At 38.0% G+C, this 25,649-nt stretch overlaps 1 protein-coding gene across 2 annotated transcripts in view; it reads right to left on the reverse strand.

Annotated features, from left to right (window-relative positions):
- The window catches only part of SYT1 (synaptotagmin 1), a 338,118-nt gene that overhangs the window by 85,488 nt on the left and 226,981 nt on the right, over window positions 1-25,649 (reverse strand). For both annotated transcript variants that reach the window (XM_052667309.1, XM_052667308.1), the window contains exon 5: window positions 3,742-3,926. In XM_052667309.1, the coding sequence (XP_052523269.1) occupies window positions 3,742-3,926 (185 nt within the window). The remainder of the gene's footprint in view (window positions 1-3,741; window positions 3,927-25,649) is intronic.

Here is a 25,649-nt window from a genome sequence, read left to right on the forward strand (position 1 = left end):
ACATACAAACATTAGCAAAAACCATGGAGAAATGACCTTTTTTAGTACATTCTCATAATAATTCGGCTCCCCAGAGTGAATCTTCTCCCATCCCCAGCTCTTGGCAGAGTTGTGTACTCTGCTTGAAAAAGTAACCATGGAGAGATGTAGAAATGTGTTTGAAGACTGAAAGCCTTGTCTTATTTCAAACTCTTCTCTCACTTCATTGCAATCAAATTTGCTCAAAATCTATATTATTTCATAGTTTCTCATTTAAAAATCAGACTAAAAGTTGTGTTCAGCAAAGTGGTCATTCTGAAGTGTAAGTCTAACAGAAGCAAAAATCATTTCACTTTCTATGATATCTAGCTATTATGCTTGACTATTGATCCAACTGAGTCTCTATGTCAAAAGTATCTTCACTTATGCCAAATTTACGACGCTATAAGGATTTGGCATGGACATGCAGGTCAGCATGAGCACATGTAAGCCAGAAGTTCTCTTTGACAAACTAAACCAGGCTAAGCTGGAAATTACACTTCCAGAGGCTGATACTGCCAAATGCTGCTCCCTTTCAAGTTTTGTGTGCCTAGGGAACCAGGATCTTGCAAGGTGCCAAGTGCCTATCAACTGCTATTATGTTCTCTCAGCTGAAGGCAGCATGTAATTAGCACTCGTATGTTCAGACTTAACGATGACTGAACTAAGCTTATTGTTTTTTGACAACATTTAAGATTTTTGGTACTGTACATTGCCCTTTATAAAGGCAATAGATTAACATCCTGATTTACAATTATTTTTCCATTTTTTCACCCCTTTCTGTTCTATGACAGAACCTCGAAAGTGATTCATTCCTCTTTTGTGAAGTATTTTACATTTAACATTGCACTGAGCTCAGCTAGGTATACTAAAGCCTGCACTAATAATTTCAGATTAAATTGCCAGAATAAAAAATCACTCATATTGAAAAAAAAAAAAAAAAAGACAGCTGACTTTTGAAAAATCAGGAATTAAGTTGTTAGAAACTATTCAATGCCAAGGACCTAAAATGTATGCATTAACAACTAGTATGAAATTAAGGGAGGTAACTCAATCAACTTGCTTTAGAAATCCCAGACACATAAGAGGAAAACTGGCTAGAGAGCTGGTGATGCAGTCACTTAGTAAGGGTCCAGCATTTATATTTCTCAGCTGAGAATCTATCCTCATCAGGTTTACTTTGCAGACCAAACCACGTCAGTTAAAACACAAAATATTTGGGAAAATATGTTCACATACCTATACAGAATACTTTGAATGGAAACATCTTGAAATACTTAACGGTGTAACATTTCAAAGTTTGAGCTACTTTTTTGATAAATAATAAATAAGGAGCTGTGAATCAGCTTTTAATCAAAATTTTCCAGAAAAAATGAAGTTATTAAATTCAATACTAATTACATAATAAAATTTTGCATTTTATATATTTATTTTCCAAGAATCCATGGTCATTTATCCAGGTCCTAACAAATACAATTAAAAACACTCAATTATATATTCTCAATACAACAGTGGTCTTAAATGATACGGAAGAAACTCCACATTAATATCAATAAACAAACTGCACATTATTTATCCTGCAAGGAAGTATTAGGTTTGTTATAATTAGTAACATTGGTAGAACACAGCAAACAACATCGCAAGGGATTTTTCCACAGACATAATCAGAGTTCTTTCGAATTACCTTTGCTTCAATGGAAAGAAGCTAGCTAAAAGTAGCCCTGGGTAAACCAACAATTGATGAAGTGACTTACCATGTATGGCTTGTGGGGAAATAACTCAAAATTACTTAATAATACAACCTCTAAATTAAGTACAGGGAATTCATAAATCCTCAATCTGGGTGCTTAAAGTAAAAGGGTTTGTTTCATATTCATCATACGGATAAAACAAGATCAGTAAAATACAAAATCTTTTTCAAAGGAAAACACAAAATTTCTGCTCTGTTGTATTCCAAGTTCAACCTCACTTATCTTTCTGACCTTGAAAAGTTACATCTACATTACTGACTTTGTGTACTGCTGAGGTTGTTTGCAGATATGAATTTGCCTTGTGTCTATACTTGAAGCTTTGCACTTCAGTACACCAACATGGTACATGAAAAGCATCTTCCCTCCTGGTGGAACAAGGCTGAAGCTGTGCACCGGGGCACCATCTAAAGCTTACTCTATTGATACAGTGTATAGCCTAGAAAATTTAACTGCAGCCTTGCACGTTGACATTTCAGCAATGACTACTGTCCACTGAGCAACAACAAAAACTGTCCTTTCAGAAACTGGAAACAGCTGGAGCCACCTAGAAAAATTACAAGATCTCCTCACCCACTTTTGATATTCTTCCCCTGTCATGACTTACATGCCTGGAAAACTCTGCTAGCCTGTAGCAGGTCTCTTGAGGACTGGCTGATGAGCCTCACCAGTGGCTGTTCCATCAGTGTACAGTGACATCCCACCACTTCTGCTGGATTGCTCCATACAACTCTTAACTACTCTTCTCTAGGCTTTTCCGGGATCTTGCTCTCATCTGATGCTCCTCAGGCTCCCAGATTTGGCTTCTATTACTAATCAACCTGTCTTTCCTCACACACTAGATTCCAGCTAATGGGAGGAACTACTCATTCCATACTTTGCTTTAATCTTTTCTCATTGGCTGGATAAGCGCTTCTGAATTACCCTGGCTAAATCTTATGAAAAGTCTTGGGAGCACAGACACATGCAATATCTTTACAGTTATTGTCAACTACTGAAGAGGTTTCATATTGCAGTTCTCTAAGTCTTCTCAGTACTTTTTGTTAGAAAAATAGAGCCCTCTGTCTTTGCTTAAGAAATCTGGCAATGCAATAAGAACACATGAATTCTTTGCATTTATTTCCCTGTTCTTCTGCTTATTCTCACTAGCTTTACCTATGAATTTATAACACCAGAATCGTAAGGAAGAAGGACAATAATAAAATCCTGGTTAAAAAGGTAATATTTCAGGAACATATTAATGAAGTCTGTTGTACTGAGGATTAGGTCCTGCAACTTTTTCTTTCTTTAATGAAGCAGATCTAAACGACAAGTTTGTCTGCTCTCATGAAGATGATACTACTCAAAGGGCATTATGCTAATCTATTCCTCTAAGTTACTCCACTGACTTAGAGCTACAAGTATATTCTGATAACTTCAAGCTTCACCTCTTGCACAAAATAAATTCTCTCAGTATCACTGTGCCGAACGCTCTATGCAATCCTTTTTGTTTTCCTTTGTTTGCATGTTTCTCATTTTCTATGCTGTTGTTTGTTTCTCAGTTGACCTTATGGTTTTGTGTAAAAGGAGATTCAGAGTAAAGATCTATGTTTGTTTATCAGCTGTGCTCAAAACTACCGCTAGAAAGATATAAATGCTATACTTGTTCTTGGTCAAAGTCCTGAAAATAGGAAGTTGTACACGTTTGCTACATTTCTGTGACAGCCAAGATACTCTCAGTAAACTTCCTCCTTCCAGAAGAGTCATTACAAATCTGTTCATTTTATTAGCAGAGGAGAGAAACTGGTTGGCTGCTTTATCAGTGATGCCATACCCATATTCACACTTCAAGATGCTATTGAGAAGATGCTGACAATCAGTCCTCCCTTCACAGAGCAACTATCAAGGCAACGAGCACAACATTTTTTTGTTAGACACATCAGGCAGAATTCTGCAAACATAACTCAAGAGTTGAAGAAAAGGAGAGGTACTTTACCTGGTCTTTCATGGTTTTCCCTAAATCTTTAACATCTTTCATGTTAATAGCATTCTTCCCTCCCTTCTCCTTCCCCTTCTTCTTGTTCTTCTTTTTGAACAAGCATTTCTTACAGAGACAAAAGCAGCAGGTAAGGATTAATAGGACTGCAACTATGGCTATGGCTATTAAGGCCCAAGGTGGCACTGGAAGAGAAAAAGAAACAAAAAAGAGAAGGTGGTAAAGGTGTTAGTAGGGTTAAATTTAGAAACAAGCACAGTTCTCTTACAGCTAAATCTTTTGCAAAGAAAATGCCTTGCAGAAATGCCTGAAATTCTTTCTAAAACACTATCATCTTTTGTATATTTTCCCCAACTGAGCGTTTGCACACACAATGCCAATATCTATCTATTTACATGACTGGTGACACATACCAAATTAACTTGCAGCTATTCCGAAAAAATCAGCCATCTGAAAACAGCATACAATACGTTCGGCATACTTAGGCAGTAGTTTGCTTTCTTTAATCATCTTCACAACCCTCCTGGCATTGTGGCTGAATTGGGCAGAACTGGCCAGGAATTTCCTGTTTTCAGAATGGCATCAGATCCAACAGATGAACTTCTTCTCTGCCTGCTCCTGTATTGACTCCGCACAAGACAGTGCAGGTCAAGGTCAACAGCAAACACTAAGGACATGCTACTGGCCAATCCAAGGGCATGTGTGCTATTAGTCATCATACCCTAATATTAGCAGAGTTGCAGTACATAGCTAGATTTTCACCAGTATTTTGCTATCAAGAAAAGCATTTGTTCAATTTATTCATTCTTTCCAGGAATCAGAACACAACTGAATTATGAATAAACAATACAGAACACTTACTGTAATAAAATGGTCTTGTTAAAGATCAGAATATTGGAAAAAAGGAGTTAAGATGACACTCAAACACTCCAGGAGGGAACTATGTTCGTACAGCTCAGTTTTAATGACCACAGATCCCAACACTGAACCAGAACACTTGATACTTTAAATATTTTAAACTGTCATTTTCTAAATGCACTCAGGTCTGTAAGTTACTCTGAGTGCGTTACCAAGAGGTCTCTCATACGATACAGAACAAAACTGACAAGTGAATCAAATTTGACATGTTGACGTCAGTGAATCACAGAAGGGAATGGGCAGTATAAATAGAGAAAATTAATTGCTTAAAGGAGCTAAGCAGAGCTACAGCTAAAGAGCTAAGCAGAGTGTGAAGCACGGTCACAGGAAATTCGACTACAAATTATCAGTTCAGAAAGAGGACAGAGCACCTAAACTTTCCTTACTCTATGTTTAATGACTTTAATTCCTAATTTTCGTTCTAAAGTCCTTGGTGACAGATACAAAAATAATGTAGAAAAATGTTAAACAGTAAATTTTGTAATACATTTTGAGCCTCCAAATGTTCATTATATGCAGCTGCTATGAAAGAGAAGCTATACCATATGTAGAACAAATGAGAACTGATTACTAAACAAATGAATGTTAAAAGATAAAGTGAACAGATTAACAGCTGTTTATGTGATGTATTTTATGGAGTCAGCAGTAAGAAGTCTGCAATAAAAGTTGTATTAGATCTGCACTTATCACAACTTAAAATCTGTATTTCATGCATTACTGCTTTCATTTTTGCTTCATATCAGGTGCAACAGTAGCACTTCATAGCACACCTGACTTCCACAAAATTTTGTCTTTTCACTCAGCAAATGTAAAATCATTGCCTTTCACAGGCAGCGTGCCCTTTTGAAATTCAAACTTCACTGGTGCACTTAAACTGCATTAAACACATAGCCTTTGAGATAGCATTTACAGAATGTTGTATTTTTTACCTAAGCTAATTCTTAAAGAGTTATGTCAACAATGAAATGATCGATGTGCCTAGACCTATCAGCTATTTGTTTTGCTGCCTTGACAGGAATGCTCAAAGCACCACGTAAGGCAACACAGGGAGTATGGGATGGGTTCTGCTGGCAGAGTGGCACTGTAGGAGGAAAGAGAGGCGGAGTACATCACATGCAGCTAGGATGGGAGAACCAAGGAACTGAGGAGACAGGGAATGTGCGTAGGATATATAAATATGCAAGCTACAGATGAAAAAGCCTGTGTAGGTAGTGAATTCAGGTGCCTATGTGCTGTAGCTGTTGTGCAAAGCAGTATTCTGGCTCTGCTGCAGTGGTTCTCTGGAGGATGGACAACGTAGGGTGCCTTAGGGAAAATTTCAAACACTTGCAGATACCTCACTTTCTTTTTTTTTTTAATAATGCATTGTCTGCTTCCATCTATTTGTAATTTAATTTCACCCAATAGCTCTTGTGATGCAATTAAATGATCGCCAAATTAATATCTGAGACACCAAGAATTATACAGAATCCCTCAAGGAAAATGTGCTCTGTTTTTGTTACAGAAAGCATAAGAAATAAAGAATAAAAAATTGAGGAAGCTCAGAATCTGGGCATTTTCCAAAACATCTTCAACATTCAAGTCAGAAAAAACAAAATGGAATGGATTTTTTCCCCAATGAAAGTGCACTGTCTCTGTCAAGGAGATGTCTCATCAGAACATTGCCACTGACAGAGATTGCCCAATCTAATATTGCTGGCAGTGGATACATGTGTTAGATATAAGAGAAGTGAAACATATTGTTATCACTAGCTTTGATTGTAGAAGTGATGGTTGTTGCTTTTCAAAAACATTATCTAAATTAATGTTAATCATTATTACATAGTTCAGGCAAGATTTTCCAAAATTATTGTAGACTTGGAGGGTTTTCGTATTTGTTCCTCTCAACTCATGACATTGCCAAGAGGAGCCTGAATTCCAGAAAAAAGATATCTCTAAAAAGCAGTTTTGGACAGCCCAGAAGGAAATGACTAAAGTTACTCAAACTTTGTAAGTCTCAAAACCACAGTCTTTAATATTTTGGCATACCAACTGTGAATAACATACACAAAAACTTTATGGACAGTATATGAACTTGTTATTATTAAGTGGCTCCCTTCAGAAATTCATAATGCTTAAATCTAGTTAGACTTCCCCACAGATACGATGTTCACGTAATTTCATTTTCCTAGTCATCAAGAATAAGGATCTACAGTCTGAAGGCTACCTCCATCTATATTCAATCAGTTTGATTGGGTTCAGTAGTGTACTTTGAAACCTCAGGAGGACTTTGGACATGAGCCATTAAGCAAAAGGCCTCTGCAGCAGAAAAAAGGGTTTGGGTGACATAAAAAACACAGATCCTGACCAAGTGATAGAGAGGCATCAGAGAGCCAGAAGCTTCTTGTACAATTTGTCTTACCTAGTGCCAGCACAAGGGGGTGCTTTGGAACAAGCAATATTTAGGTAAGCCGTCAAGGAAATGCTATAGCTTTAAGTATAATTAATATGTGCATAAGCTTTCTGATATTTCAGTGCTATTTTCTTTGTTCTGCTCCTGTGGTCTTAAAGACACTGTCATGAATCACTATGTGATTTGGTGAACCTCCAAGGCTCATACAGACAGATCTATAGGAGATCTGCTGAGGTAGCATAGTTAGTAAGCGAAGTTTTTAATTAGTCTTATCGATCCAATCCAAACAGTGTACACTCAGAAATGCAGGAGTGGAGTAAAAGGAAAATGAAATGCATGGCTTTTCCCTGAGCAATATTAAGGCATGGGAAAGAATAAACTCTCCAGGATTGTGTTGATAATGGAGACATTTTTGGTACAAACACTGCATCCTTTACTCATGCTGAACATCAGTTAGAAATGGAAGCAGCTAAAGGAATTGTAAACTTTCTCTTTCTCTGTGCTATTTCCTACCATTAAGGTCAGCCAGAGTTGAGTGCCTACTGTGGGCGATTTGATGTGTCTGTATCCATTTCACAAACATGGCAGCTGTGGTGCACTGACATTAATTACCATTTCAGTTTGGACTTAACAGTGTGCTGATGAGGTAGATCTTCTGACCATCCCTACATATCATGCTTAGACTCTCAGTGTGCAAGTTCTGAGAGGGCATGGATGGAAGTAGTGACAGTATTTGCTCATAGAGCTACTCTTGTTGTGCTTCAAACTGCACAGGGCACTCAGCCCATGGGAGCATACATAATCTGAACCAGTACCCCTACAAAGTTTGCAGTGTGGCACTGGGCCCTCAGAACAAAGTGCTTCACACCACAGATTTGGTTTTATTTCATTGTACTAAATATAGCTTGTATCCCACCCTGTCATTAAATCTTGTTCTACCAAATATGCTAAATGTAAAGGAAAATATGTATTACCGAGTTACTCCATTTAAGAGCTACAAATGGATCGCTTTATATAAACATATCCTTACTTAGCCTTACACAAAATGCTTGGAGAGATACAGGTCTTGGGTCTAAAACTGACATTCCTGTCAGACGATCTAAAATTATCAAATGCCTCAGAGGACATTTCGCTCCTGAGGAAAGGCAGTAAGAGGGAAGTCACAAAACGTGTAACAGCATCAAAGTGCTGTAGTCTGTAAAAGAGAATAAAATCCTTCATCCCGATAATATTCCTCCCTTTCTGCGTGTGATGTCAGAGGAAACCTCATTAGCTTGAAAAAGAATCCAAAGAGAAGGAAGGTCAAGAAAGAACTGAAGAGAGAAAGCTGAATTAAAAAGCAAAGACTTCCATACCAAGGAAGCTATCTAATGACAACTCCCAATTAAGCAATTAACAGCCCCATTTAAACTGTGACAGCAAAGGACTATCAGATGGTGACAGATTCTATATTATAGTACAAAGAAGGCTCATGGTATGTTGCAATTGATAAATATTAATAACCTATGTTTCAGGGGGAGCATTATACTTAACAGGAAGATGCAACTGTCACATAGCTGTATGTGAAGCGCTACATATTAAGCTAAATCTCTGGTCACCTAAGCATGAGAGTAGTGGCAGTTTTCATTTATTGAACTGCAGCTTTATTGTAGCTTTTTGCATTTACAGCTTCCATTCAGAAAGCAAAAATAATACATAGCCATATTCTTTCTCTATAGCAACTTCCAAGGGGCAACATTCTGGGAATCCATTCAACTTTCATTAGAAATTACTTTAAAAAAAAAAAAAAAAAAAAGAACATGTACTAAGAGCAAGGACCCAGTGGATGCCACTATTCACAGCAGAAGAAATGTAATGGTGATCAATGTAAAGAAAAGGAAAAACTGATACATAATAGAATTACTTGTAAAGGAGGCAGAGAAAAACTGCAAATATGTGCTTAAATATACTGGTGATTAAATGCTAACCTTCAGGCTTACACAGCTATATATTCTCCCCAAACACTCTTATAAGTGAAACCTTGCTTTAACAGCCTGTTTGCAGAACACTATTTTCACATTCTTACATTTATCTCAGATTTTTTATGTATTTGAGTTAATGGCTTTGACCTATTACTAAGAGGAACCTTTACTAAGCTTTCAGTTAAAAATAAAATGCTCTCATGCTGTATTGTCCCTCCTCTACTTCTTGAGCAATGTCCTCTTGCCACGAATACTTTACGGAAGTTACTGAGGCTTTAACTGAGCTAAGAGATGTACATTTTGACAGTGAAAGTCCCCCACATGAAAATAGTCTGTGAAACTACACTGATTACATGGTCTTCACTCATTGAACATACTCCTGCCTATATCTTGTTTGTTAGATATCCTCATGTGAAGTTATGCCAACATCACATAGTTGAGCATTCATGTCTTTGCAAATAAACTGATATGGAATTTAGCAGAAATCCTAGATTTTGTTACAAAGAATCCTAGATTCTTTTAGCTGAAGAGCTTGATCCACTCCAGAACCTGATGAATACCCCAGGGTTGTAAGTCAAAATGCTTTAAATGACCAAAATATTTACCTGAAAGTGAACTACATCCACTATGAGAATTTCCAAGTCTACTACATTTATTATTGTTAGTATTAATTCACCTTTTAGGGCACATGGAAGCTGCAGTTTATGGTAAAACCATCTACCCAGCACAGCAGAATTATCTCTATCTCTGTTGCTCTCCCTCTCTCTCTCTCACCTATGCATTCTGCTCCTTTTCTCCCTCAGGTCCTTACTGCTCAGTCTCAGCAGCTCCTTTCCCCTCAGCTCCTGAAATATATGGCTGAAAAGGCAAGAGTAAAGGAGTCTCCAGGTGAGACTGGACAGTGGCAGTGAAGCTGCTGAGATGTTTCCTTGACAAAAGTACTTCAGAGAGGCTTTTCAAGCTCAAGTGTCAGGTTTCATTTGAATTAATACTAAACCAAAAATATATCCTCTGTCAATCAGCTCATCCACTCTTGAACTCAAAATTAAACAGAATACAGACAAAAGAGAGTTAGAAACAAAATTCCCCTCTTCTGGTTGTGTTGCTTCTAGTATGGGCTGCTCTCTCAGTCTTGACTTCAGCTCAGTCACCATCAGCCGCAGTCCCTGGGAGCCACAATGCAGTGCTACAGGAGCTCTCATCCTCCCACAGCTCCCAGCCCTCCCACCTGCTGCTGCCTCCCCCTTCCTTGGGCAAATTCAGCAGCTCCAGTATGTTCCACCCATCGACTTCTACAGAGGGGTGTCACTCCACTGCTTCCAGCATGTCTGTATCAGTTGGTATGCAGCAGCCCAAGGGAGAAACCAGCAGCCCAGTTCCCTGCTGCATAGCATGTCCCTTGCAGAGGGCCGCAGTGCTGGCCAGTTCAACAAATGTAGCACCTTTCCCTGTCCAACAGAACCACTAGGTCACTTACTACAGAAAATGGAGCAGAGAAAGGAAAAACTTGGGTGGAAAACGCCTTCTAATCAAGTGGATAATATTTTTAGATTGATGCTTCCTATCAGGTTATTATATCTACTGCCATACAGCTTTTAAAATAAAATAAATGAATTTAGGCTCTAGATAATTGCCAGAGAAAGCACCGGACACAGTCAGCAGCTGGCGAAGATGAAGCAAGCTGGAGCCTCAAACTGGATCTGGAAGCCAGACAGGTTTGCTGAAGGCTTTCCAAAAACAGTGTATGTATCAACAGCAGTTGAGTCCAAATACTTTCCTGAGAAGGCACAAAACAACTCATGAAGCTAATATTCAACACTGACAAACAAATCTGCAGAAGCCTGAGATGCTTTCCATCATGTGGACAATGGCAATTTGTAATTAAAGAGCATTTCACTTTTCCCATGACACATACTGCACGTTTTACTCTGATGATAGTTTAAAGGAAGAATACAACAGAAAGTCATGAAACTGCCTTTGACTTCAAACTGGAATTTGAAAATGGACAAAATACTCCATATCAATCTTAGGACTCAGAAATCAAGAGAGTCAAAAGCAATGAAACTGATGGGAAAAAACAAAACAAAACAAAACAATTATGCCTATGTATATTTGATTTTCTTACCTGGTTTCATTCACTGTTTGCTATGAACTGTTTTTGTTCTATTTTACTTCTCGGTTTCTAAGTTGGGAATATATTTTTGTCATATTTTGTATATTTTCAAGGCTTTCTCTGCAAATATGAGGACCAGATCGAATTTCACTTTCTGAAAAGAGCAATTGCATTCCTCACCTGAACTAGTATTCACCATGTATGTTAAATGCTACAACTTTTAAAATTAGATAAAAAAATCTATTGCCAACGAAGAAAAAGCTAATTTGGCACATTTTGTTATGAAATATTCTGCAGATACAAAATTCTTTAAAAAAGGGACTGATTTATGATTTCTAACAAGATTAAATTATAGAAACGATCTTGTCTTTATGCCAGCGTTTTGTTAACATAAACGTAACATGGGATGCTACTGCATGCAGGTTTCTTGGAATCACTGAATATCCCAAGTTGGAAGCGACCCAGAGGAATCATCCTGTCCAATCCGTGGCTCCTCACATATTCTTCTGATACTGTGGCATCCAAACTGCACCCAGTGCTGGACGTGAGGCTGCACAGTGCAGAACAGGATAACCCCTCTTCCCCCCCCCCCGCTGCTGGCAGCTCTGGGCCTGAAGCACCCCAGGGTACAGTTGGCCCTTTTGGCTGCCAGGGCACGCTGCTGACTTATTCAACCTGCTGCCAATCAGAACCCACAGACCTCTTTCTGCAGGGCTGCTCTCCAGCCTGTACCATTAGGGCACCTCTTCCACTTTGCTTCTTCCTAAGCCAGAGTATTTCCAGGCTTTCTGCCCTGCTGTTTCATACAGAACTGTGGTTGTGGAAGAATGGCCAGCAGGGTGGTTCTGTGCTCTAGGCTTGCAGGGTGTCTGGGTCCTTTTCACTTTTGAGCTGTAGCATAAACTCAGAGACTCAAGTTCTCATTATGTGCTACTTCAATAACAGTTTTTTGTATCTCATTTAAAGCTTTAATGACAATAGCTTTTCTTTCTGATTCCTGCCATTTTATTATCCAGACAGCAATACTGTGCCCATACACTCAAAGCATAAAGTAAGGGATGGTAAATGGTAAACAGATTTTACTCATTTCTCATCTATACCAAACTGATGAATTTACCATTGAAAGAATCCTTCTGTTCTCTAGATTTGTTGCCAGATCAGATTTTCATTTGTCTCCTTACTGAAATTTCTTAGTGAACTTTACTACCTCTCTAAAAAAAGACCAAATGTCAAAATGCAAAGTATTTCTAACTTGTGAATAATCAACCTCTTTCTATTTATAAAAAGTATGACACCATTTCCCTTAGGATACGATCTTTTGCCTCTACCCACTACACAGCTCAGTAGAGTTGTATTATTGACTCTGAACAGATACTAAGCAGGTTTATACATTTGCTTTTATTAACTCCTTAAACAGGCCTGGGGTTAATCTGTTTTTTACTCTCTGATTTACAAGACCAAAACAGGTTAAAGACTCATCTATAGCAGAGAGGGTGGGTAGTTCGTTTCTATATATGTGTTTATATCTATATATATAGATATATATATAAAAATGCATAGATAGGTGCATATAGTTATATATATGTATTATATTTGCCATTAAATTATTCAAGAAGCACGCATTCTGCAGTTAACAATCATGGAAACAGTCCTTTTCTAAAACTGATTAATATTTTCAGATATATGAATGAGTCTTCACTGTCATTTTTCTTCTTTTTAATCATTTCAACAGGAATGCATTTGCATACTTAAGCATGACAAGTAGTGAGAAAGGCTAATTTCTGATAAGTTTGGGAACTTTTTCATACCTTCAATGTCTGGAACGATTAAAAAAATTAATTTCATACCAGTAATAGTGAAAAATCAATTATAAAAACAATCAAGAAGCAAACAAAAGCCAATCTCCTTCTTCCAGTCAGCTTTGTTTTAAACACTTTTTTTGGGGGGGGAATGTTAGGTCAACTGTGGTATATAGGCAGCAATAATAGCGAATAATAGTGAAAAACCATGTACTTTTTTCTGTGATAGGAATGTATCTGTAAAAGCATATTCCTTTTTCTGGGCAATAGTGTACGCCTAATGAAATCAACTGCCAGCATTTCTCGATCTGTTACTTAAAATATACAGATATAACTTTGAACAAGATTATTTAATTAAATATTATCATTATTAATAGACACTCGTTTGTGTGTGGGTAGTGCCCAAAGGCAATGACTCAGAAGAAATGCCTCACCAGATTAGATACTGCACACAGCTGAAATAAAATGACAGACTGACCTGAGAGGCTTTGCACTTTAAAGTCCCAAGTCTTTGGCCACATATGTGGGCATCTCGGTCCTACCAATTGCTCACAGGGCCAGACCCTTACTCATACATCAGCCTAGCAGCATGTACCCGGCTTGTACGCTGCCACATTCAGTCCGCCCAAGCACATCACCCAGCACATTGTTGTGTGCAGCCTTTTCTAATAAAATCTTTTTTCGCCTCACAAGATCCTCCAAGGATCATGTTCACTTCTGACACGAATGCCCTCTTTCTGGAGGACGCTCGGCTGGCCAGCTCGGCAGCTTCATAGCATGCCACTGGCCAAGGTTACAGCCAAGACTAAGCCCTGAGAATAAGAATGAAAAACTGAGGCCTTCTTTGGCAGAATCCTTCAAAATAAGCGCTCAAGTCAGCTGCATTCTTGAAGCAATAGCAGTTAGAACCAGACAACCCAGCTTTCGACCGTGGCCCTTTCTGGTCTTCCAGATCAAGCCTGAAATCAAAACAGAAATTGTTCCCCAGCCTCTCAGGCAACTATGAAAACAGTTGGCAGAGGGCAGCTTGTAATATGAATGCCCCAAGCAAAATTACAGTACATCAATAATGCCACAGCATCTAGGCTGTGACCTCCACTCTTTCCCAGAAGGCATTTCTAGCACGTGAGTTCCTGAGGCACCTCAGGAGTTGGCTCACATTCAAACACATGTGCTATTCCATACGTGGGTTGACTGTTGATCCGGGTGGGGTACGTGTGTCTGATCTCTCCATAGAAACAAGTGGTGAAGGATATGTAGGGGATTCCTGACAGGCACTTCTGTCACTGGTGAGGCATTACATTCAGCTCAACAAAGAGCAGAGAGCAAACCAGCCACACTGCAGAAGACTTGGGAATGGTATAGCAGTGGTGACACAGTGTTGTGTGACTGAGGGTGTGAGTAGTCTGCCAAAAAGCCTGAAGGTCTAAGTCGATCCCAGCTTTCCTCACACATGCTTCCTGGAATGTTTTCATAACTCTATTAGCCCAGCATTGTTGATCAGGATATTTGTACCAGCTTTGCCTATCAAGAGGGAGATAGCCTCAACAGTGCAGTCACCTCAAGCCTTGAGATGAAAAGAGCGAGCCATTGCCACTGCGCACCTGACCCGTGCCACAATAAGCACAGCAAAAGATAACTGCTCAGTCCTCCTTGGCTGAGCAAACTTCCCAAGAAAACACCACTGACATGAATCTGCACAACAGCTGTTGCATAAGCCTGTTCTACTAGCACATGGCTGTCAATACGAGGATATGTATCGTAAGATATTAGAAAGATAAAGTTTGGTGGAATTCATGTTATTATACTGCTAATACAAAAAAAAAAAAATTAATTGCATTATTTATTGACTGTGTATAACCCAAGTCTATTAGGCAAAATGTTGTTTTCACCTGTTATTTAAAAAAAAATTGACCTTTCTTTTTTTACATGTTCAGTTTTATTTTAAAAGACTGAAGAAAAGAATCTAAATATAGTTTGTGCCCTTGCCAAGTATTTCAACCTCCTTTATTCTTCAAGAAGCTATCAAGGCTGCAAACCATATATTGGGAATGGCCTTCATAGGGAGAAATCTATTTTCAAGATACGGTTAAGGTTAATAGCTATGTTGTTCTTTTTCAGAAGCTCATTTAGCAGCACTACTATGATGAGGATGATGATGATTGATTACTGACTTCTGCCTTTTTGCACAAAAAAGCACCATTCCTGATTGGCTAACTAGAAATGCAGTAATGGTCATTAACTTTGTTGCAGGAACTACTGCCAAAGTGATAAATAGATTTGGTTTACATTAGCTACCAGCCTAAAAGCATCATTTGACCTCATTAATATCTCCAATCAAATCTGGAACTATGCTCCGTAAGAAGGAAGACTGTCCTTTTTAGAATGGCAACTCAGAGCGTTTTTTTTCTGGTTCCTGTAAATACAGAAGTTGAAATTTTGTTACACCGAGGTAAGGCCAATGCTATACATTCATTTTGCTCTTTTTTTTTCAGACTGGACAATTCAAAACTGCTTTGAGCAGGCATTAAAAGCTACCCACGTCTCTCCTTTTTGCCAGGCTGAGGGAAGCTGCATTTCTTGGAAAAATACTCACTTTGCTGAAGGAAACAAGAACATGGTTTTCGTTTGTACGTGTTTGGAATTCCGTGGTTAGCATGTTGAGATCTGCATCAAAATTGTATGGTTGGTGTATGGATTTAGTCCTTCAGATCAGTGAAGGAAAAAGCTGCAGACTACATTTTGATCTCTTAATTCAGATTTCCTTCATACTATCTGCAAATTGTTTCCTGTATTCTTCATCTTTACTTCTGCGAGGTACACTCATCACTCTTGCTGTGCTTCTCACTTTGCAATCTAGAAATGTTAGAACTTATTAATTTAGCAAGCCTGGAATGTTTTCTCACATGTTGTGCTTTGGTCTTCTGCTAATTAGCCTGAATAATTAATTCATGCAAGCTGTAGTCAGCCCCTGTATTCAGCTTGGCCATGACTGTGTGTTACAGCTGCAAACCAAAGCTGACAGTTTTGGAGATGATGTGAATCTGAAAGGAGGACTGTTTTCTAAGCACACATGCCATCTTGAGAGACAGCACACAATGTTCCCATCCAGTGTAGATGAAAGCAGGCAGTTTGCCCGATGTTTACTTTGTCCTGTTAATATTGTGAGCTATCAGCAAAAGCAACTACTATCAGTTTGTCTTTTAAGATAGCAAGTCTCCCTAAAATATCTGTTTGAGTACCTTTATCTGTTTTGTTTTTTTTTTTTCTTTTTAAACTGGACATAAAATAGAGGTGAAATATGATACTGCAAGCTTTGGCATAGAGCAGGAACCATAAAAAGATGACCCTCTTCATCAGTTTCTGTATTCTATTTGGTGATTGTTCCTTATTTTAAAATTTAGCAATGCTGAGAATGGGAACATGAAAACAGTTCTGCCCTCTCACTGTAGCCTATATTCTGAATTATTTCCTACATAATGCCATGATTTCAATATAAGTTAAAAGTGCTGTCAACCATTATAGCTTCCAGTTCAATGAAGGAATTTAATCTAAGCCTCTCAGCTTCCAGAAGGAATGCTCTGACTTTCAGATTAATATATAAGAATTGGAGAGCTGTGTTACCAGAACTGTATCAGAAGACTTGGCCTTCTTCCATTCCTATTCCTACCCTTACCAACTCCCTTTCCTGAAAAAAAGAGTTACAGGCACCTGTCCTTCAAAGGGGAATTTTCATTTCCCAGTGTTAGGTGGACAGACGAGCCTGTCTGCTGTTCTGAGATATGTGCTGAGGGTTTTGGATGGAAGCCCTTTATCTTAATCCCTGCATCAGGCTTGCTGCTGGACAGCCAGCCTGCAAGGCTTTCCGTTGTTGTGAGACCCCTTGACTCCTACCTGTGCTGAGTTTGAAATCCAACCATGTAATACTGAATATAGACTGCAAGATGTTCCAAAATATGTCAATATATATTTTTTTTTCTTTATATGACAGAAATAAATAAATCCTCTCTCAGGACCAGAGTCCACCTTTGATTATCTGCACTAGGTGTCAGTTTTGCCTTACAGTGCTCAGATGAAAACCAGACACATTCTAGACACTTACATCCCTTGTGGGAGCTAATTGTACAAGCTCCACTGACAGAAAGAGCATCACCTCCCTCTGTCTCCTTCTGTAGTGTCCTATTGCTACTAAATGTGCTCAGCACAGACTGATCCTACAGGTATGTCCAAGCCAGACTTTTTCCACTAAGTTAAGCATCCCTTTAAGGGCACACTGAATACTCAGTGCTGAAATGTTACCACCTTCTATTCACTGAAAAGAAAACTGGAAGCTGAACCTTACACTAACTCTGAAAATCAATTATCTGACGTTCTTCTTTGACTTTTACTTCACAAATGGTCATCAGGCTCTGACTCAAGTTTTATATGAAACTTGGATCTTTAGTCCTCTGGACTAACGCCATGTTCATTGTTTTTTATCTATGAAATGCTTTCAGAATATTGAGTTGCTAATTGGTATAATCAGACATAAGTATTATTTTCCTTTTAGAGACAGAAAGCCAAGAGAAGATGGCCTGTGACTCACTCTAGGGGTTACAAAGAATGTCACTAAAATCTGAGAATGGTCAACCTAGCTGCTTGCTCAGAGCATGCTCCTCTGAGATCAGTATATTGCCACTTAAGTAATATTCTGTTCCAGTATTTATAGTCAACCTTAGCAGCTACTTTACATGGGCACATTTTCTTATTGCTATTTAACCACCTGTGCATCTCTTTCTTGCTCAAACGTGCATTCTTCTTGTTAGAATCATTTAATTAAAAGCCATGTTTTCTCACCAGTTTAATTTCATTGCTAGTGATCAAAGAAGACGAATGATTATCAAATCTTAAAATTAAAAGTACATAGCAGAGTTCTTGCTTATGTCCCTATTTAAATACAATTGAATCTGCAGTGATTAATCTGAAGCTTGCCCAAAACAGAGCAACAAAAATTAAAAAAAGTATGCAGACACTAAACATAGGAAAATAATCTCCACTGGAATTAGAAGTCAGAGTAAAAAAAATAATTTTGCTGAAATCAATGACTGCAATTCTGGTGACTTCTACCCAACAAGGATTCTGCCCCAACTTCCCAGTTTCTCTTGCTAGTTTCTATCATAAGCTAAAGAAACAGCTGTGCTCTTTCTCGGTAATAAGAAGTTTGCAATAGCTAATTGAAAATTCTTTCAAACCTATAGCATAACCAGTAATGAACGATTAATCCTCTGTCTCCTTAGGACTGAGTTAAGCTCAGAATAGAAAGGGAAAGGCAGCAAAAGAAAATGGGCTCTGTGAAGCATGAAGAAATAAAAATGAAAAGATCATAAAGAAAACAAACATTAAGGGTAAAAGAGCAATCAATAAAGTCCAAAGCTCATAAGATTGTCTTGGAAAATAAGTACTGTAAAGGAATTTAAATAAGTACAAATGGAATTCACAGAAAGATTTAAGAGTGAATTAATTTTCCACTGCAATTTCCTTCTCTTCCCTTGCATGATTTTCTCTTAGGCTACTTTGCTGTCTGTACCTGGTTCCATGTAACAATAGCAACACAAGTTATATGTGCTCTTCATGGTGATTAGTCCAGCAAGCAAGCAGTTAAGTAAATGGTTAAAACACTTAAGTGAATGCAAATAAGATGGTGGTATGTTATTGGCTGAAAGTGCCTCAAAACAGACTAATAGTGATATACAGATGCAACTTTGCATCTGTAGTCTAATTAAAACTAATCTAATTAAAAATGGTGCATCTGTAAAGCAGCTTGAGCACTGCAGATAACACGCAGAATTCCTTTTATAGTTGGAAAAAGCTTCCAAGTGGCAGTGTCTGCCATTCCACTTTATTTGGAACCACTTTAATAGCAGGTGAATAATCAACAAATAAATTCTATGTAGCCTGATTGGAACTGTTCATTCACAGAAGCAGAAGCAGTGATAATGTACCCACAGATGCATTACTACAGCAACGGAAGCTACACTGACAGGGGGAAGTAATGGCCTTTCATTAGACAAAATGATACAGCTTCAAAAAAGAAAAAAGCTTCAAGCCGTAAGACATCCTTCAACCTTGCTCACTAAGGCAGAACTCAAGTACAAAAAGACACTTCTGCGGATATGTAACATTACTGGTATGTCGTCCACAGCAAAATCAGGCATGATCAAAACTTTGCCTTATCAAGAGATTTATTTCAAAATATTCTTACAGTGGAATCGCTTGTTTTCCCAGGCAAATAAACATTCGATGGACTCTGTATTCAGTATGAAAACTTAATGTTCACAACAGAAGTTCTGTCGTAAGCAACTTTAGCACTGAGAATTAAAATGGCCATGAGACAGTAAAATAATGCATCCAACTCTCCACTCAGCACATGTTCTATGGGTTCTGACAGTAATATACGAGAATAAATTCCAATATTTCATCTTTCACCCACAAAATCCATTACAAAACTTTGTTAGAAAATCCTCCCACAGAATGATCTTCCTGATTCCATGTATCTTCCATGGAGGAGCTTTGCAGCAGCTTCAATGAGAAGCATGAGCAATGCATTCTCCAAACAGTCTAACTTAGAGCTCTTCAAGGGTGAGATACAAGGGCTTAATCTTGCTTAAGGTAAGCAAGACACAAGCCATGTTCTTCCTTCTCTCATGACAGCGCCTTAATGCCTACCCTTATTTCATAATAAAATGGGTGACAACACTATCAGCATTTCCCTTCCCTTCTTTTGCCAGTTCCACTACAGTTCCAAGAATGAAAACACAATCTTCAAGTAAAAGAGCAATAGAGAAAATATATGAATCCCATACTGAAAATTGGGTCTGTTATTTGAAAAATGTACACAGAGGATTGTATTATCAAAGGGAAATAAAAATGATGAAAAATTCTGAGAATTGTCCCATTAAAATAATTCTCTTTGCTGTCTGATGTTTCTGGAGAAGTAGAGCATGAGTAAATAGTTCCAGTAATTTCAGCAAAACTATGATGAACAATGTTTGTAGGACGAGGCCTTAAGGTGAATTTACTAATAACATAGGAAAAAAGCACTGGATATTTTGATGGCATTACTTTAGCCTAGGTAAGATACGTGAGTTATTCATAGAATAGGGTTATTCTGGTAATTCTGGTAAGTCACAACTAATTTTCGAAACAAATGTCAGCCTGAAATTGCTTATCAGTCACTTCATGGTATTTTTCTGTATGCTGGTTTAAATTTACTCCATTGTAGAAACAAGCAAAAGGCATCTTCTGTAATTCAAAATCTACTTTCATGTGAGGTTTATGCACTGCACGGGCTGTCACAGAGGCCCCTGCACCAGAATGAATATGCCCACATGTGAACATGTGCACTGGTGGTTAAAGCATTGTGCACCACAATAAAAAGACTGAGGGTAACAGGGACTTCAAAAAAACCCGTGCTTTCCTTCTTTTAAATATGTAACATAAAGAAAAGTTTGAATGGAAAAGCACTTTATGTGAGGGGAATTTTATTCTGGTCTGCATTTTCTGAATGTTATATTTTATCTAGGTATCACATATTTACTTAAAAAATGAGAAATAGACTGTAAAGTATAGTTATTTTTACACCACAATTTGATTTCAGTGCAATTTGTAGCTTTTAGAGTGTGGTACAAACATATGGCTATAAATGCAGTTCATCAAGGACTTTGCATTTACTTATTTTACTCTTCGATATTTATTATTTTGTTTACTCATTAGTTGTTATTTATTTATTGCTTGTGCATTCTTAGTTATTTATTATCTTTATTATCTATCTTGCATCTTTTTGTATTACTATTCTCCTATGCTAGCTTAATACGTAATATCCATAACACAAACTATTTCTATTACTACTATTAGGACTGCAAGCTCAGTCACTTGAGAATTTTCTTTAAATCAGCACAGACACCTTAAATGTAAAATGGTAACTTATACATCACAAAAAGCTGGTAAGATACAAGATACAACAAGATGTAAATTAGTTTTAAAAACAGCACAGTATATCCAGTGCAAAGTTTCTAACATCTTGCTGTATTTTCAAGGGCAAAAGAAAGTAGCAAAATCAGTATTAATTTGTTCAGCTCTCTCAGAAACAAATCTGTGATTATTTCCTTCACTTTCTGATCACTGATGCCGGCACATCACTCTGCAGCACAGCAAAATTAGGACTGACTTGGTAAAAACTCAAATGGGCTTTCCAGGAACTAAGAGATAAGCAGCTCATTCTCAATGTCAGTTTAAGTGTTTCTGATCAGACTTGTCACAAACTCCCAGATCTGCTCGGTAGTAAGGAGCCTGTCCTTGAGCTGAACAGCTTCAGAGTCATGGCTACGTGCAGGAACAACATACTGTCTGAGAAGTGCAGTTGGCAGAAGGAAAAGTGGGTTTTTCAATTATATTTTTATGGTGAAATGGTCCTTCAATAAGGATAAAATTTTTGTCTCCACTGCTGGCAAATTAGTGAGGTTATAAGGTAACATTTTTGTACTATGACTAGCATTCAATCCATCCTAAATCATAAATAACATACATTCACACTGCTCTCCCAGGAGACTCTACTAAAGCCAAAGCGCATACTTATATTTATTCAGGCACATCATGATAGAGGTGACACTTGATAAAAAAGTAAGTCCTTCCCTGGAGCAGAGCTAAATGCCATTTAGTTCACTGCTGATGGCTCAGAAATCAGACATTTCGACAATGGTTTCCCCAAATCCAACCACTGAAAAGTTAAAAATACTGATACAACTAAGCCCTGTTTAACGTCTCTCCACATAGTCAGTCAATATGCTATAATCATAACCAATATGTTAGACAATATATTGATTGATAGCTCTTTTATCCTGTTATGAAATTGGTTTCTGACAGGCATATCCCTTTCAAGTGGCTAGTAGTGACTTAACTGACCTCATGCCTTCAAGGTAAGTCAGATCATGCCAAAAAAAAACGTTATAGAAGACAGCACTTGAATCAGTTTTCCTTTGGCATCTCTCTAAACATTTATCCTGGCTTGTCTCTTAATTTTGGTTCTCATCTGAGGTCTTTGCTGACTCCTGTTAACATTTCAGGGCCATACATAACACACTTTTCAGACTCTGCTTCCAAAATGTTTTTTGTCCAACCAGTAGTCTAGTTATAGCAGCTGGAAAACACTTGAGCAGGGATATGAGATTTCCAGCTCATGGGTCAGTGGAAGAACATGCCCAACATATATTAATGAGGTAAAGAATAACCACTATCAGGAGCTTTGTTAGTCCTGTGCAAAAAACTCAGCTAGTCCTGCCCTCATTCTTCTGCCATTATGACAAGAAAAGCTGTGTATTTTATAGTACATTAGCCCTGACGTTACTAAAAAATAAAACATCCATATTCAGTCATCTGCTTTAATGGAAAGCTGAATGATTTTTACTCTCATAGCATGCTTTATGTGAAATAGAGAGAAAAGTAGAGAGAGATTGATTTATATTTATTCCTTTTCTTCAGAAGTACCCTGTGGCAGACAGCCTGCAGAACAGAGCAGGGACTTGCACTGGCAGGGAGCCTTATGTCTCTCCAAGCCATATGTCAAAAAAAGTTTCACAGACCCTAACTTTTTTTCTATCCTCAAGTAGATACAGAGCCAGCTGTATTCTCCTAAAGTCTTAGCATTGCAAAACTGTTTCTTTCCAGAGAGGTAGGAGGCCAAAATGAGAGGAGACGGTGGTGTCTGATGAGGGAACCAGCAGAAAGAAAGGAAAAGAAGCAGATGAAAGCCGGTGAGAAGAATTGCAGCTGTTTAGTCACAAATTTGTTATTATTTACTCTCAGATCACAGATGTGATCTCATGTGCTTGCAAGCCATACATCTTGCCAACATAATCTGCAATAGCAGCTCTGATAGTATCAAATCTATTGATACGGAGATTGTGAAGAAATATAATTCCACTAATGGTCGTGTGTCTGGTGAAAGCAAATGTTGCAGCTTCTTGAAGAAGAAATTTCTAATTTTTCATTTTTATTTTATTAAATTGGAAAAATCAGTTTTAAGATCACCTAGCATCAGGACAGGAACACAAATATTCATTTACGAGATCATCATTCTCCACTCCTCTGATGGCAGTACAATGGTGCAAAACCTTATTTTTCTTGTCTCATTAATATTGTGGGAAAGCAAACAATATCAGCACTGCTTTACTAGATCAAGTAGTTGAATGCTTCAGTCTGACAGTGGCTCCCAACCATCATTCTGACAATACCTCATGAGTAACAAACTGCTGTAACTCAACATCCTTACCATCTGGGATAGGCTCACTGAGTTTGGGAACTGAACAATAAGGCTAACAACAGTATTTCACTTATTTCAGTCCTGTGTTGAGGTATGTCTATTACAGCTTGTCTTTACCTCTTAAAAAGCAAACTAAAACAAAACCAATTTTGAAACAGAGTGGCATTATCAGATTTGCTAATCTATTAAGTGATCAATCTTACCATGCATGACTGTGATCCAATGTATGTTCCTAGCATTTCATAGTTCTCAATTTCCTGATACAGGGAGAAGAGATTAAAGCAGCCTACCAAAACTGAGAATGATCCATAGTAATGCTGGCAGTCCTATACTTTGTTTTGCAAGGAATGAATGGCTGGGGTTCAGCCACTGCAAAGAGTTTTGAACCCTTTGATAATCTGATGCTGACTTTCAGATGCTTCTCAGCATCAACTCTGAAGGGAGGGAAAATTTAGTGAAGCATCACATCCACTGCTTGCTTATTGCCACAGACACTCCAATACTCTCAGTGAACAGCTGAGAAACTCAGCTCAGTGAAAGTCAGTGAAGTTCATGGGTAACTTAGACCAAGAAGAAAGCTAAACAACATCATCTGCCAGAATCCTGGGCACCTCTCAGACATAGAAAGCAGCACCATAGTGGGCTGCTTTCCCCAAGTCAGTGATGTTGAGGAAAATGGTGAGAATACTGGTGAACTGCTGTGCTCTGGAGGAAGCATAAAACCAGTGTTCTGAGCTCTTATGGAGATGAGAGATCTCCTGGGATTTTCCTAAAAGGATTGTAATGCCTTATGGCCCTATCCAACTCTCATTAAACTAAATGGAAAGAACCTCAATCACTTCTGTGGAAATTGGATGTTTGCAAGGTTGGCCCAAATCCCAAGTGAGATAATTACATCCTTCCAACAGTTTCCAATGTAAAATTTCAGTGTCCCCCCCACCAACGTTCTCAACTGATCAATTAAACTTTTTCTAAATGCTGTCTTTTTTTGGTCAACAATAAAGAAAATGTGTGTCGTGGTAATAAGCAATGTGACAACTCTCAGCAAGCAGCCTACTAAACTGAAGTCGGAGAAAAACAAATTATGCTGATATTATGAAAACACAAAATTTGTTGCAACCACTGCACATATGTGTAGTACACATCTCTAAAATTTCACTAGTTATAAACTTTTAAAATAAACATAGCTGAAGTAAAATTGATGTATTTTAAAGTACAAACACACATAGCAATTCATTAGATAAACTGCAGCATGTGTTAGAAATGTATTTACAGTCTTGATCCTCCATACCACTACACCATTTGCGTGTAAGAAATTTAATTCAGTGGACTGTTTGGGAGCTTAAAGGTACATATCTAAATACTGGATCAAACCCTTTGAAACTGTACAATCTGCTGTGTATCATTTCAGTACCTCAGCTCAGCCTACATACGCAGACTATACTTGCAGACTACATCAAGTGAGAATGTACTTCTGTTACCTTTTCTGTTATTTAGAGGAGTGGAGTATGTCAGTCAAGAAAGTGACTTGAAAACTAGAAAAGACATGTTTACCAGCTTGCACTCTACCTCTACTGCAGGGTTCAGCTAGCTGCTATGCCATCAGGGATTTGATATCACAAATCATTTTACTTAACACTGACTCAGTTGAGGGGCTTGTTTGTTTTTAAGGAGGATAAATTTTCCGTTCTTTTTGTTCCTACCAGGGTAAATATTCAGTTCACCAGAATGAAAGTGCTTTATGTCATTATCGTTATAAAACCATACTAGTTTTCTTATTTTAGGTGGCAGTGGGAGGCAGTAGTAATGTTGGACTACCCATGTACTATGCAGAATCATATCACAATCGTCAGAAGTTGCTTAACAAAAACAAGCTGTTGCAAATCAAGGATTTTGCACAGCTTAAACAATTCGGTTATTGCATTAACTGAATAAAAGAAAGATTTCTGTAAATAGTTTCCCTCTTCTGTCTCTTGCTATACACCTATATTTACATCAAAAAGCAGTGTCTGCAAGTATTTTCGTACCATATAACCACAGTTAGATAAATGCATGGCTATTGCAGAATAGCAGCCAATGGAGAGATATTTGACATTTTTTCATGCTACTTTATCATCATGGCTGTTATGCGCTTAGTTCAGATAATGTTAAGCTTTCTTTTTTGCCCTCTGTTCTTGACCCCGCTTCCCCTCTCAGTACTGTTTTTCTTCATCTTGAGCACCTTGCTGTCCTAAGACTTAAAACCATTAATAAATATTTCAAGAGGCAAGATGGTTTAGAAATTGGTATTCTGGAACAGATTCATATGAAGTGATTACCATCACAGAGTTGCAATCTAAAATGCTACGCTAGACTGAAATTTATGAATAGTAAGCTTGCCTTATCTTCCTCCGTCCTCCTTGCTTTGCCCAAGCTGCAAGTAAATCTG

Source organism: Tympanuchus pallidicinctus, unplaced genomic scaffold (genome assembly GCF_026119805.1).
Source record: "Tympanuchus pallidicinctus isolate F22 unplaced genomic scaffold, pur_lepc_1.0 scaffold8, whole genome shotgun sequence".
In the NCBI taxonomy this organism is placed as follows: Eukaryota; Metazoa; Chordata; class Aves; order Galliformes; family Phasianidae; genus Tympanuchus; species Tympanuchus pallidicinctus.